Raw genomic sequence first — 15539 nt, 5'->3', positions numbered from 1 at the left:
CTTTATTAGGATGAGGAAGTTCTCTTCTATTCCTTATTTGCTGAAAGATTTTATTATGAACTTTGTAAAATGCTTTTACTATGTCTAGTGAAATGATCATGTGATTTTTTTCTCAATTCTGCTACTATGATAAATAACTAATTTTCAAATATACCAACCTTTCATTCCTAGGAAAACTCGACTTTGTCACCACGTAAGGTTGGCATATTTGAAAATCAACTATATAAAAAACTCCTTTTGATATATTGCTGAATTCAAATTGCTAATATTTTGTTAAAGACTTTTGAAACTTTTTAAAGGATAACTAGTTTGAAGCTTTCTTAAAATATCTTTGTCTGATTTTGGTATAAAGGTAACGTTGGCCTCATAAAGTAAATGCTGGCTTCATAAATAGGGTTCCTCTTCTGTTTTCTAAAATTTTATGTAAAATTGGTATAATTTCATCTTTAAACATTTGATAAAATTTACCAGTGAAGCCATCTGGGCTTGGAATTTTCATGAGAAAAGTAATAATTCAATTTCTTAGAGGTTTGAATTTGTGCTTCCTGTATGATCCAGGGCAAAGGACTTAGCCTTTCTGAGCTATTTATGCCTCTGAAAACCTGGGATGATAATTTTAATCATAGTACTCCTACGTCAGAAGGTTATTATGGAAGATCTACTGTGGAAGATGTCTGTGAAGGTGGTCTATAATCCATAAAGTGCTTTATATTTATAATGTTAAGGTTAATTTAGGGTATGAGCTGTCCAAAATGCTGTAATATCTTTGGAGTTGGACTTGGATGAGAAAAGCAGCAATGCAATACTATCAATATGCTTTTCCACAAAAAGCCATGGTGTCTACAATGTTTATGTTGACAAAGACAACAAATGAACTTCATTCGATAGGCAGCACAGAATACTTGGGATCCAGGAGCCAACTGGGCAGAAACCTGGCCAGGGAGAGTTGGAGGGCAGGAACTACCCTTACAAAAGGGAAATGAGTATATGAGAACCCTTGGTTTTCACGACAAACAACAACATTCCAAAAAGCCATATTATAGGGTACCAGGAGGGGACCAGATGATTGCCCCCCATGCACCGGGAGAGTGGGAAACTGCACCAAGCCATAGAACCTGGGGTCACTCTGGGCCTCTGGATGGGGCTGCTTGCACCATCCCTGAGCACAATGCTGACTGTGTGGGTTGGCCCTACTGTCCCAGGCTGGAAACTAAGGAACAAGCAGACTTTCTTCAGAGATGCCTATCTGAGCCAGCCGGCAACCACACAAATAGGAAGTTTATCTTAACAGTCAGAGACAAGGGACATCTGCCTAACCTGCTGCTGGAGATGTTATGTTACAATAAGATACAAAGATCAGCTGTAAAGGAATTTTGTCTACAGCCATGCCACCCTGAACAAGCCCGATTCTGTCTGATCTCAGAAGCTAAGCAGGGTCGGGCCTGGTTAGTACTTGGATAGAAGACCACATAGGAAGACCAGGCGCTGTAGGCATAAAAAAAAAAATAGAAAATAAGAGATTGTAAGCTGACAAGGTCCTTGCAATCTGTGAGGTCAACCAACGATTGCCTTGCCTAAAAAAAAAAAAAAAAAAAAAAAAAAGAAAGAAAGAAATTTTTGTTTTTCTACCATTTTTATTTTTCTCCCTATAATGCCAGGGATAAATCTTTCTGGGTTTGGGGTCGATGACAATGCTCACAGCAAAGAGTTCAGCCTCTCACACCGAGGTTCCTGTTTTGCAAAAATGATCTAATCTTTTTTTTTCTCACTACATTTTGTTTTAATAGGTCTCAAAATTCTCTGACAGATTTTTGGTCAAGTTATTTCCATTAAAAAGCATTTAAAAACTAATAACTTAAAAACTACGACACACACAAAAAATGGTCCACAAAACATTCATCTTTCCTTCTGAAGGTTTTATGATGCCTTGTAATCGTTAATCAATCTTTTACTATTAAACTTAAATGGCCAATTGAGACATACAATTCTGAGACCGTTCTCAGGTATTAGGGATAATACTTATTCAGCCTTCTGAATCTTCTGGGCAGACATGGAGACTTTGCCAGCTCCAGCTGCCTTCATGTCTACTGCTTTGATGACACCACAGCAACTGTCTGTCTCATGTTATGAACAGCAAAATGGCCCAGAGGAGGATAGCCAGAGAAGTTCTCAACACACGTGGGTTTGCCAGGAACCATATCAATGATGGCAACATCACCAGATTTCAAAAACTTTGGCTATCTTCCGACTTTCTCCCAGAATGACCATCAGTCTTCTTCAGCTCAGCAAACCTGCAATGTGAGCTGTGTGACAATCCAGCACAGGTGCATATCCAGCACTGATTTGGACTGGATGGTTCAGGATAATCACCTGAGCCGTGAAGCCAGCTGCTTCCACTGAAGGGTCATTTTTGCTGTCACCAGCCATAGTGCCATGACGAACATTTTTGATAGACACATTCTTGACACTGAAGCCCACATTGTCCCAGGAATAGCTTCACTTAAAGCTTCATGGTGCATTTCAACAGATGACTTCAGTTGTAAGTGACTGGAGCAAAGGTGACCAACACGCCAGGATGGAGGATACCAACCTCCACTTGCCCCTCAGGGACAGTATTAATACCACCAATTCTGTAGACAACCTGGAGGGACAGATGCGAGGGCTTGTTGGATGAGTTGGTGGCAGGATGCAGTCTAGAGCTTCAAGCAGTTCCAATGGCATTGCCGCTTTTACAGGTGACTTTCCATCCCTTGGACCAAAGCACATTAGCACTTGGCTCTAGCATGTTGTCACCATTTCAACCAGAAATTGGCACAAATGCTACTATGTCAGGATTGTAGCCAATTTTCTTAATGTAGGTGCCGACTGCCTCAATGATTTCCTTAAATACTCTTCTGGCTGCAGGGTGGCTCATTGGAATCCATTTTGTTGTTTCACATGCAGTGTATAAGCCAGAAGGGCATGTCATGTCACAGGTCTGCCCATTTTTTGGAGATACCTGTTTCAAATTCACCAACACCAGTAGCAACAATCAGGATAGCAGAGTCAGTCTGAGATGTGTCTATAATGTTTTTGATGAAGTCTCTGTGTTCTGGGGCATCAGTGATGGTCACATAATACTTGCTGGTTTAGCATTTCCACAGGGAGATGTCAACGGTGATACCACGCTCACATTCAGCTTTCAGTTTACCCAAGATCCAGGCATACTTGAAAGAGCCCTTCCCCAACTCAGCGGCCTCAAAATTTTCAATGGTTCTTTCATTGATCCCACCACGTTAGTAGATCAGATGGCCAGTAGTGGCGTACTTGCCTAAATCTACTTGTCCAATGAAGACGATGTTAATATGAGTCTTCTTTTTCCATTCTGGCTTAGATTTAGTGGTGGTTTTCATGACACCTGTGTCCTGGAGGCAAACCCGTTATGAAAAAGTGTGATCTGTTCCTAAGAGTGTGAAGTTGACTCATTTATTTGACTAAATCACTGCTACCCAGATACACTTAAAAAAATTCACTGCTTTCTGCATTAGAAGCAATGAAAGCAAGCAACATTGTCCAGTAAGGATGTAGGTAGGTTGAGGATTGGCCACTGACTAAAAAAAATACAAATGCAAACTTCAGAGGTTAAATTCAGGCGATTTATTGTAAACAGGATTATCCTAGCACTCCACCATACTGGCTGTGTCACATGCTCGCTCCTCCAAATCAACTAGTCAAAAAGACTATTAAAAAGTCACAGGTAACTAATACCTTAGTTTGTTTCACAGATCTTTACTAAATAAGCATCGAGTAAATAGCAGTATCCGGGGTAGTCTGTTATTGCTTGTGGACTGCAGCTTGGACCCATTTAAATGAATCCATTAGTTTGCCTGAGTGATCCAACAGTAGCTCTAGATCCAATCTGGATGCCAGCCAATGCTGGAGCACACTGAACAACAATCACAGGCTCCTGGAAGACCACATGCTATTCCTTTCAGATTTCTTCACGTGACTTGCTCCTAATAATGACTCTGTTAAATGTCACCCATTTATTAAAAAGAGCTAAAAGTTACTCAATAGCACATAATTTTCCACAGAAAAGGTAGGTGGATTATTTACTCCTAACAGTGGTGGATTTAAACACTCAGGACTAATTTTAGATCCCTCTCATATATATTTGCAATTTGATGAAAAGCTGCATAGTCTACAAATGCATAAAACCAGAAGGAAGTGTTAACTCACACACCTTCTGATGGACAAAGACAAGCTTCATACAAGGAAGCTCTTGAAGGTAGGGATAAAAGACAGTTACAGCACCACATTTATGTGAAATGGAGCCCCGCTTTTCGAAGCAGCCTCCATAGCTGTGATTATATCATTCCTGCCCCAAATTTAGATTATTTGGATAACGGCAAACGTGAAAACTTAAGATGTAAGAAAACATGACTCTACAGAAAGAAGTCCTGGCAAACCAACTCATATGGAGGTAAAATGTCACTTGAAAATGCCATACTTTACTTTGCCTGAGTTAGTGGACAATAGGACCACTTATTGTTACTAGTGCCTGTATGTGAAAGTATATTCACAATTTCTCTTGAAGTTTTAATAACAGTAAATATTTCAAAACAGCTGTTAAATCTATAGTAACGATTTCATCTAAAATAGTATCTCATGAAAAAAATATTTTTTAAAAGTCCACTCCAGTCATCATTTGTGTGTTTGTATGTTTACATTTATATATTCAAAAAATAACTTAACACTTAAGGCAATATTAGACTGGTAGCAAAACGGATTTTAGAGTCTTATGGAGATCATGCTATTTAAGAATCCAAGGTTTTAATTTTTATACTTCCAAAAAGTTAGCTTTGTACTTGTTGACTTTTAACTTCATAATGGGGCAAATATATTGGTTCATATACTCACTGTAATTTTACGGTAGTAAAAAGTTACAGGTGTTTAAATAGCTGATGTTGGAAAAGCATGTCACACACTCAGTGGGATCTGAAGTTCACCCTATTTGTACTTGTTAAATAAATACAGTAACATCTTGATGAGAAAAGTAAAACTGATGGAACACTGCAAACCAACTATGAACAAGAATGCCAATATAATCCAATCAGAAAGAAACGAATCACAGTAATCCTGAGAAATTCAGTTTGGGACAAAATCAATGTAAAGTAATTCTGTATTTCTAGCACTATAAATAAGTAGGATGTTCTAGGGTTTTCCAGCATTTGTCTAGTTTGAATAAAAAACATGTTCAAATTTTATAAAAAGATTAAAACCATGCCTTATAATCAGCAATTTGACTAATAAAAGAAAATTACATTGTTTTGTTCATTATCTGCCAAATGTTATGTTCTCCATTAATTTACATAAAACCATCAAGTAGAAAGCAAATTTGAGGACCAATTTTTAAAAAGGTATTACCTTTCTAAATGTTTTGAAGACTTTTCTGTCAACCTAGGAGGCTTTTAGAAAAAAGGTAACATATTTTCTTCTGACAAGTGACTATTTTACAGAATATGGAAGAAACATTCTATAGGAATATCATTTATCATCTTAAGTATTGTTATATAAGAGAAATTTCTCTTAGTAATGAAAATTTTTTTTTAAATATTTAAGAGGCATGTATTTTAAAAATACTCTACATCTAAAAGATTCTGTAATTTAATTACTTTGGATTTTTAATATTTCTACATTATGACATTTGATAACTTCCTTTTCCGTTTGTGTCTCTAATAGTGAATCAGAAACTATAAAAGTGGCCAAGATTGTTTTTCTGGCCCCTGGAAGACTCAGGAATGCATCCACTTGCACTTTCCCACCCGTGGGGAATCTTCAGAGTTTTGCAGCCATGAAGTTAATATGTGGCTTCACAAGGGGAAACAGCGGCAAACCACGCTTGAACTCGGTCATGTTCTGAATCACTTCAGGCTGCAAAGAAAAATTTTCTTTTAGTATATCAGCCTAAGAAACAGACTCAACAGGACATTGACATTTTTCTCTCTCTTTTTTTTTTAGATATACTAATTTCTACCCCATATATTATGATCTGCTGGCCTTTCTTTTTGTATCAGTAGGGCCAGAAGATCTATGCCAATCCATGGTGAATGTCCCTAGTGGGGCTGTGGGCCAGATGGAGGACACAGCTTTCCTCTGGACATACAAGGCTGGCACACCAAGGGCTCAGCACCAAGGCTTCAGCAGAGTGGTGGAGGCTGCTGTGCCCACCCAGTAAGGGCCTGGTCACACTGCCAGTTTCCTCCTCCTGCAAGTAAATGCCAACCTTTCCAGATGACTAAAATGTGCCAGGCTGTGGAAGGGGCTGGGAACAAATGTGGCTGGAGAGGACTCGTTGTGGAGTAACACAACCGTTCAAGCTAGAGGCAAAGGCAGACAAGGGCAGAGGTTGAGTGTCTCTGCAGCTGAAAAGGGAAAAGTGACCACTGGGAACTGTCAGAAAGAACGGAGACCTGGCCTTTAAGGGAGACCAAAGGTAGAGGCTCTAACACCTGGTGACCTGAAACCTCTAGGTCTTATTCGTCCTGATGAATAAGCTCCTTCTAAGTAGTAAGTCCCCTAATAGTGCAATCTAACATAACATTTATATTTCTTACTTGTGGTAAGGCTGGTGCTTGTAACAAATTTATATCATTTTGACATGGGAACTCTCCAACCACAGGACCTATAAGAAAATGAAAAGTTTAATGCTTTGCACTTATTGATACTAGCACACAAGAGCCATTTTAGAAAAACAAAAGAAACCAGACTCAGCTCATTAAACAACTGTTTAATGAGCTGAAGTTCACCCTATTTGTACTTGTTAAATAAATACAGTAACATCAGGCCCAGTTCATGTACTTCTCAGATCCTCTCAGGCTGCCTGCTCCCCGAGGCCTTGATTACTTGTCCTGCCTCCTATCTGGAGTGTCCCCAATGATGGTTCATGATGTTACCATGGTTATTAAAGTCTTGGCAGCAGCAATTTTAGTGCCCATGTCTGACCTCACTGGACCCTGAAGCTCTGGCCACCAAAACAACCCAGAAGGCCGGGGGAGTTAATGGTTGTGGGGCAAACCTTGGCCAGTCAGAGACAGGAGATGAGAAGGATGGAGCAGATAAATTGCTTATTCTTCCTCACTACATGCAGTGGTTCCATATGGCTTCTTTGGAGACGTCTCACCAGCAACTAGCTGTGCTTTCTTAAAGGGCTGTAGCCAGCCTTGCGTTGTGCCATCTGGTATTGGCTCTCCCCTTCACTAACTCATTTCTCTTTTCCCCTTATTTTTGCTTTGCTAGAGCAGATTCTGTCTCCAGTTAGTTCCCTTCTGCACCCCTTTACTTTCTGGTACTCAATAAGAGATGTAGCTGTGGGAAGGGACAGCTATAATGTGCCTAAAAACAGTCAAAAAAGTCAAGAATAAATACTTACAAGAATCCATTTCTCTGGCAAGAACATGGACGGATACCTTATGTCTCCTCGGGGCATCTACAGCCAACATTTCCTAGGCAGAAAGAATGGCAAAGTCACCCTTTTGCCCACTAAGGAACTTAAAATGAGGTGTTCTCTTACAACCGTGAAGAACCAGAAACAGAAAAGATGCTTCCTTTTCTTTCCCCTCAGTTACAATATTTCATTTAAACTCTACAAATATCAGGCAAGAATTATTTTTAACCCCATTTTACAGATGAAAAAAACCGAGTCCAAGGAGATGAAGTGATGTGTTCAAACTCCTACGGCAAATAAGTACTTCGGCTGGGATTAAAAATGTAGCCCAGCACTCAGTGGGGTGTGACTCAGGGCCACACCTAGTGATCTTTAGTGTCTGCAGAGACAATGGACTGAGCTTAGTCAAGAGATAACCACAAAGCCTGCTCCTCTAAGAACCTCAGATTCTACACCAGGGCACTGCTGTGGTCCCTCGCCTACCAACAGAAGAGGAAACTAGCATTTATTAAGTTCTGCCTTATACAAGGCACTCTCCTATTTAGCTCACTTGATTTCCTGCTACAAATACAGATGAAGCTTCAGTGGCTCGCCTGCCACTCACTTCCTGCTGTGCGGCCTGGTTCCTAACGGGCCACTGACCAGTTCTGGTCCGCAGCCTGGGGTTTGGGGACCCCTGTTCTAAGGAACACAAGAATCCCAGGAGATATTTATAGGTATTTAGTGGGGGGAAAAAAAAAAAAAAAGGTCCATGGTGAAATCAGTTAGGGAAATGTTTTCTTGATCAAAGTTAAACAAATGCTAGGCTATAGAAGTCTTTACTCTGGGGCTTCCTAGAACTTTTAAAATGCTAACCCACTCTGTGATTCTCCAAGAACAGGAATAAAGAGTGTAGCCATTTCCAAACTTAAATGGTCACGAAACTCTTTTTTTTCTAGTTACCCCTATTAATATCTTGTAGAACACTAGTATATTATGGGACACAGCTAGGGAAATGTTGTTTGAGATTTAACTTAAGCTCGTTGGTAAACACTCATTTTTAAGACAAGAAAAATTCAGTCTATTATAACAAATTTCACAAATTCAATAATCAGGTACTACTTATAATTTCAAATGAATAATAGAATGTGGAAGGAAAGGCAAATCTTCATTTCTTTTGGAAACATTATAGTACGTTACATGAGGACATCATTCTTTCTGAACACACATAATGCCTTAAAATGACTGTCTCAGAAACCAAAAAGAGCTACACATGACCACCCTTTTTTGTAGGCAATTGAGAACAGATACTTAACCTCACAGTTTAACAGTCTTAAGTAGCAAACAAACACAACTAAAACTTATTTTATAATATTAAAAAAACATATTCTGATTTAAAGTATTCTGATTAAAGCATTTAAAAATCCTAGGATTGAGTATTACTAATAGATAACAATAACTAGTTATTAAATACTAAGTTCCAATCACTTTACGTATCTCATTTCAATTAATACTCCAATTATTCTCTATTTCGTAAATAAGGAAACTGAAGCTAGAAGCTTAAGTAACTTGGCCGAGGTCACAGAGCCAGCTAGTTGGTGATGGGGCTGAACCCCCCGCTCTGTATTCAGAGGCCATACATGTTCCTGCTGCTGCCCCTACAGGTAAAAGAACCTTTGGAGAAGTTGAGATCACTGAGTGAGGCCAGCAGCTCTAAGCAGGGCCCTCTAGACAACTGAACAGCCTGGCAGTGGACATGTGTCCTAAGCATTGTTCCTACACCTAACTCTGCCCCTCACTGTCCTACTGTAACTCTCTCTCCATTTACACAAAGACTAGCTGGGGTTAAATTTCAGATCAAAATTTTGTTTTATATGTGTTTTTATTAACAAAACATGTGTGTTTTAGACATACATATATACATACATAAATACATATACATATATAGTTTTTAAAGCAGTTTTGTGTTCACAAGAAAACTGAGTGAAAGATGCAGAGATTTCCCACACATCCATTGTCCCTATACATGCGTAGTCTTCCCTTATCAAAAAACAAAAGATATGTATATATTTTAAAGACTACTACTGCAAAAGAGCAAGAGTAGTTTAGATGAGACCCTTATCTTCCTTTACACAATGCAAAGGGAGCTGCGAAGTAAAGAAAATAACTTGCCCAGCCCCTTCCACAGCCCAAATGGCTCAAATCTCACTGCCAAAAAAGGTACATTCAAAACACTGGCTTTTACTGTCAAATTTTGAAACTAAAATTTTACTGTCAAATTTTGAAACTAAAATAGTCTTCCTTTAATTTATTGCTAAGGTGTTACTGGCTATATTGATACTTGTTTGCACATACAGAGAACATCGGCCTTGTAGTTTCGCAGAGGATTTAGTGGTAAGAAGTATGAGTGACTCGTCAACAGCGCAAGGTCACCACTTTCCTTTAGGAAACGACCAGCACCTTCACGTTGGGACATTCCCTCTTTCTCACTCTCCCACATAGAACCAGCGGTGGTGAATTAAATGGGTACTGGAAACCCCAGTACAGGAGAAAAATGTGATTAGCCTTCACTGTGCAAGTAATCTCACAAAATCATTCTAATGAGAACTGCAAGTACTGACTCTTGTACTGTCAGTTACAATATCTCCCTGAAAAATGACATTGCAAAGTAGGTGATTTCTCTCCTAAAGAGATGTCAGAACAGGGCAGGACTGAGTTCCTGACCAAACGACTGGCACCTAATAAATCAGATGTGATGAACCCAGAGAAGTGGCTAGAACACTAGCTATGATATAATTCTAAGGCACTATGGTAATTACAGAGTATAATTTTGCTCTTTATTTTGCAAAATAGATATAAAAGTATTTTACACATAATAAAGGCCCCAATGTATTACAAAGAATATATGTAATACTTTAAGTACAACTCTATTGCAGCTTAAAATTTAATTTTTGCACTTAGCATGCTTATTACACATTATATACCCACATAACAAAATTTTTGCTACCCGTCTTGGAATTTTGTTACAGGTGGGGAAAACTGACATGGTGCGAACCTCTTAAAGCTGTACTGGGAAAATGTTCATGGTGGTGTCTATTTTTCTCTTGATAAACTTTCTCAGTGCCCACAGGCATTCAAAACTCAGAAGATCCCTGAACAATGTCCAAAGGTGAGTAATCATTTATTTAAAGAAGGAGCCACAGTGGCACCTAAATGGGTGAAGACAATTTATAGTTGTCAGAGATTGGAGAACAATCTAATTCCCAAGTTCTATTTGTTTTCCTTGCTTTTCCTTTCCACCAGACAAGCTCAGCAATGTTCTTTGTGAGTTAGGGTGGGGAATAGAGAGAAGAAACAAAAAGGTAGCCTAAAGAGATGACTCAGGAAGCCAGAAAGGCCATCGCCATCCCTGGTTCAGAGGGAGAAGAAAACCGTACTGGGTTCAATATAAATTTTCTCTTTTTTCTAACAGTAATTATGTGTCAAAAAAAAATTAAATCCATAAACACGCTTTCATAAATCCTGTGTGACGTGGTTCACAACACAGAACATATCATATTTCCTTATCAGTCAAAATCTAAATATATGAATTGAATTTACCTTGTAGAATTTGATGATATCTTCCTTGGTTAGTGTCTTTAAATATGCAACTTCTGTATTATCTGGAAAAGTAATTAAACAGTAATTTACTAACAACCCCATTTTAAGTAGCCCAGAATACTACACTAAGTGATAATATACTTCAACACTCCTAAGTACCCACATTTTTAAGTGATCATCTGCTTCTGCAATAGTAAGGGAATAAATTTCAAGTAAAAAATTAAGAGGATATCCCGGCTCTCTACTTATGAGCTGTTGGATCTTGGGTTAATCACTTCCACTTTTCTGAGCTTCAGTTTCTTCATCTGGAAATTGGGGATAATAACTACTTAATGGGAATATAATGAGAACTAAGAAACATGACAATAACACATTGCTAAGGGACATGAGAAACATTCAGTAAGTTGTAGGTACTATATTAATAGTGAATATAACTGCTAGAAAATTACAGGTAGGGCAGCCCAAAAGAGGAGTGTTGGCTAAGATCTTCAGTTTCTTGGTGTCAGAATGAGAACACAACCTAACTCTCCTGAATTCTAGTGTAGTTTAGCAAGCCCCACTGTTAATGTCTACTCTGGAAGAAAGGTGAAAGGAAGCTGATAAGCGGGAGATTTTGGGGGGCAGTCTCAATCTAAAAGCACTGACAAATTTTTGGAGATCCTTAAAGGCAAATGTTTGAATCCCTGTGCCTCCACGGCAGCACTTGCCTCCAATGAATTCAATCTGCAAATTTTAAATTTTTTTTTAAAGTGTTATGGAAAATAGACACCTACATGCCCATGCTCAGAGCCTCAGGGGCATAGCAATTGAACACGAAAAATGAAATTAGATTTATTATTAGTGTATTATTATGAGACACAGGTAGATCCAGCTCAAGCTTTAGAGAAGAAAAAAAGATGAAGTTTCCAGTAGGAAATTATGTTAAATAATGGTTCTTTAGAAGAGCTGTCTACGCCTTGCCCCCCATCAGTACTAGAACATCACCTCTAAAACGAATACCATTTTGTAGAATGGACTCAGTGTCCTCAAATGTTACACTTATACACCCTAATTCTGCCTTACCTCTGTCAAAATTGTATTGCTGGGAGATGATTTCCCCCCAATATTTAGCACACTCTGCAGATAGCTTCTTTGGTTTGTCTAGTCGACGAATTGCTAATGCTTGAATATGTTTTTGGAAGGCCTCTTCTGTCATGTCCTCTATAGACTTTTCCATGGCAATTAAGAAAGCTTCCACTCTGCTCTCCAGGTAGTGAGGAGGCTTTTCCGACTGGATGATAAATCGTAAGCCTTGTATGCCATTGGCTCGACGTGGCCCGCTGAAGACGATGTAGCCTGAAACATAAACACCACTTTTAATCTTTCAAAATTTGTTTTGTCAGAGCAAATAAAATCTACTTTAGGGTTTTATATCATTAACCTCTGAAGAAATATGAGCAATCAAAACATCCTCAGTTTATAAGGAGAGACCAGAAGAGCTCTCTGAAGACGAGTTAGAAAGTTGGAGATAAGGGTTCTTAAAAAAACCAAACAAAAACAAACAAACAAACAAACAAAAAACCTATTGATCATACAAATTTAATATCACTCCTCATTAATCTTCAATTTATGTTAGTTATTCCCACTCCTAAGAAATGCTAAACTAATTTTCATCCCTTAACCAAAGAAAACCTGGTACTGTTTCCTTTCACATCCAAGTTCCTCATGTGAACGTGCCTGTTTCATTTCCTGTTACATAATCCATTCCTGGACCAACTCTACTCAGGTTGTAAATCTCTAGAGACCTTGTAATTGAAAGTGACACTTCCACTGCCGTCTTGTGAGCTCATGCACTACCTCCCTTCAACACATTTTCTAAACCAAGCGCATGCCCTGCCTCCTCCAGCTGCACTGCGCTGAACCACACCTCTGACAGCTGTGGTGTCTCTGGGTCCCACTTCTGAGGAAGAAACCATCTCCAGCATAGCCTGTAGCATCTGAAGCACTGACAAATTTTTGGAGATCCTTAAAGGCAAATGTTTGAATCCCTGTGCCTCCACGGCAGCACTTGCCTCCAATGAATTCAATCTGCAAATTTAAAATTTTTTTTTAAAGTGTTATGGAAAATAGACACCTACATGCCCATGCTCAGAGCCTCAGGGGCATAGCAATTGAACACGAAAAATGAAATTAGATTTATTATTAGTGTATTATTATGAGACACAGGTAGATCCAGCTCAAGCTTTAGAGAAGAAAAAAAGATGAAGTTTCCAGTAGGAAATTATGTTAAATAATGGTTCTTTAGAAGAGCTGTCTACGCCTTGCCCCCCATCAGTACTAGAACATCACCTCTAAAACGAATACCATTTTGTAGAATGGACTCAGTGTCCTCAAATGTTACACTTATACACCCTAATTCTGCCTTACCTCTGTCAAAATTGTATTGCTGGGAGATGATTTCCCCCCAATATTTAGCACACTCTGCAGATAGCTTCTTTGGTTTGTCTAGTCGACGAATTGCTAATGCTTGAATATGTTTTTGGAAGGCCTCTTCTGTCATGTCCTCTATAGACTTTTCCATGGCAATTAAGAAAGCTTCCACTCTGCTCTCCAGGTAGTGAGGAGGCTTTTCCGACTGGATGATAAATCGTAAGCCTTGTATGCCATTGGCTCGACGTGGCCCGCTGAAGACGATGTAGCCTGAAACATAAACACCACTTTTAATCTTTCAAAATTTGTTTTGTCAGAGCAAATAAAATCTACTTTAGGGTTTTATATCATTAACCTCTGAAGAAATATGAGCAATCAAAACATCCTCAGTTTATAAGGAGAGACCAGAAGAGCTCTCTGAAGACGAGTTAGAAAGTTGGAGATAAGGGTTCTTAAAAAAACCAAACAAAAACAAACAAACAAACAAACAAAAAACCTATTGATCATACAAATTTAATATCACTCCTCATTAATCTTCAATTTATGTTAGTTATTCCCACTCCTAAGAAATGCTAAACTAATTTTCATCCCTTAACCAAAGAAAACCTGGTACTGTTTCCTTTCACATCCAAGTTCCTCATGTGAACTTGCCTATTTCATTTCCTGTTACATAATCCATTCCTGGACCAACTCTACTCAGGTTGTAAATCTCTAGAGACCTTGAAATTGAAAGTGACACTTCCACTGCCGTCTTGTGAGCTCATGCACTACCTCCCTTCAACACATTTTCTAAACCAAGCGCATGCCCTGCCTCCTCCAGCTGCACTGCCCTGAACCACACCTCTGACAGCTGTGGTGTCTCTGGGTCCCACTTCTGAGGAAGAAACCATCTCCAGCATAGCCTGTAGCATCTGAACACTCTCAGTAGCACTTACCGCACTGTACTACAAATACTGCTTTGCAGGTCTGCCTTCCTGATTAGACTGAGCTCCTTGCAGGAAAGAATCATTCAGAACTTATCTATTTTCACTTCCCAGCATGTAGCATGGTGGTTGTTTAAAAAAAAAAAAAAAAAGAAAAAAAAGGAAAAAAAGAAAAAAAAGAAAAAAAAGGTGCTTGGAGGCACCTCCCAAATCCTTTTTCACTGGCTCTTTTCTCATTGATCAAACCTGCCACGATCTCCAAGACTTTTAACAGTGCCTATAACTCCACTTGAAAAATTTCCTCAATACTTACTGAGTACCTTCTATGTGCCCTAGGCTTGGGATACAAAGATGAATGAGAGAAAACACCTGCACGTTCAAGGAATCCAAAGCTTAGTGGATCTAAGCTTCTCTGGATGGCTTGCTTCCCACCTTATCACCCAGGACAGCCTGCCCTTTGTATCCTCTCCTTGCTACCCAAAATGTCTTCTGTGTTGATATGTATGCAATGTAAACATGGTGTCATCGCCTCAGGAACTGCTTTAATGTGCATAAGATATTAATTGCTTATCTTTTAGAAGTGGGTCCCCCACAAATGAGGTCTTCACAAGTCTTTCTGAATAGAACATGCCTGAAGCGACATGCTGGGGACCGTTACATGTGGAGAATGTTCCCTGAGGACAGTGGTTGCTCCTCAAGGCCTAGGGCACCCTGTTTTCCCCTACTTCTCTCTCACCCAGCTGCTCCTTGGTGCGCAGGGTGTTGAAGCAAGGCTCAGAGATGATTTGACAGAAGAGCTCCAGAAACATATTCTCCGAGGTGCTCTGCATGTCTGTTTGGTAGTATATCTCGATGCCACAGTTATTGTGAACTTCATTCCTCTGCTGATAAACGAACCACCCTCCTAGAAGTTTCAAAAAAAAGAGCAACATGTTCAAAATTTATTTAGGGTTTAAAAAAGTTAATGTTTTGCTTGGCTTTTTAAAGTTGTTCCATTTGGTTGGTGTTTGGCCATTCCAAGCGGCAATTAATTAAGAATGTGAAACAACTTAGCTAAGGGAATCCTAGTGCAGTGATTTGCATTTGGTAGGTCTTCGTGTGCTCGCTTCAGCAACACATATACTAAAATTGGTAGGCCCTCGTTAAACACTCATTAAATTTAAAGGGCAAGGAACTTACAAAAGACCCATTTTATGACTAAG

General features: G+C 39.1%; 1 protein-coding gene and 2 pseudogenes across 3 annotated transcripts in view; 1 reads left to right on the top strand and 2 right to left on the bottom strand.

Moving 5' to 3' along the window:
• The first annotated feature begins 1375 nt into the window (after window positions 1-1375).
• Window positions 1376-1494, top strand: LOC111740848 (annotated as a pseudogene).
• Window positions 1495-1614: 120 nt separating this feature from the next.
• Window positions 1615-3477, bottom strand: LOC105293082 (annotated as a pseudogene).
• Window positions 3478-3621: 144 nt separating this feature from the next.
• Window positions 3622-15539, bottom strand: part of IDE (insulin degrading enzyme) — a 104096-nt gene continuing 92178 nt past the window's right edge. For all 3 annotated transcript variants that reach the window (XM_023531441.1, XM_011361570.2, XM_023531440.1), the window contains exons 20-25: window positions 15074-15241; window positions 13412-13684; window positions 11006-11067; window positions 7412-7484; window positions 6597-6664; window positions 3622-5913 (exon numbers count right to left, since the gene is read on the bottom strand). In XM_023531441.1, coding sequence (XP_023387209.1) covers window positions 5818-5913; window positions 6597-6664; window positions 7412-7484; window positions 11006-11067; window positions 13412-13684; window positions 15074-15241 — 740 coding nt within the window. In that variant the 3' untranslated portion in view covers window positions 3622-5817. The remainder of the gene's footprint in view (window positions 5914-6596; window positions 6665-7411; window positions 7485-11005; window positions 11068-13411; window positions 13685-15073; window positions 15242-15539) is intronic.

This window comes from Pteropus vampyrus, unplaced genomic scaffold (genome assembly GCF_000151845.1).
Source record: "Pteropus vampyrus isolate Shadow unplaced genomic scaffold, Pvam_2.0 Scaffold68, whole genome shotgun sequence".
NCBI classification, from domain to species: domain Eukaryota; kingdom Metazoa; phylum Chordata; class Mammalia; order Chiroptera; family Pteropodidae; genus Pteropus; species Pteropus vampyrus.
This window is presented reverse-complemented; position numbering and strand designations above follow the sequence as displayed.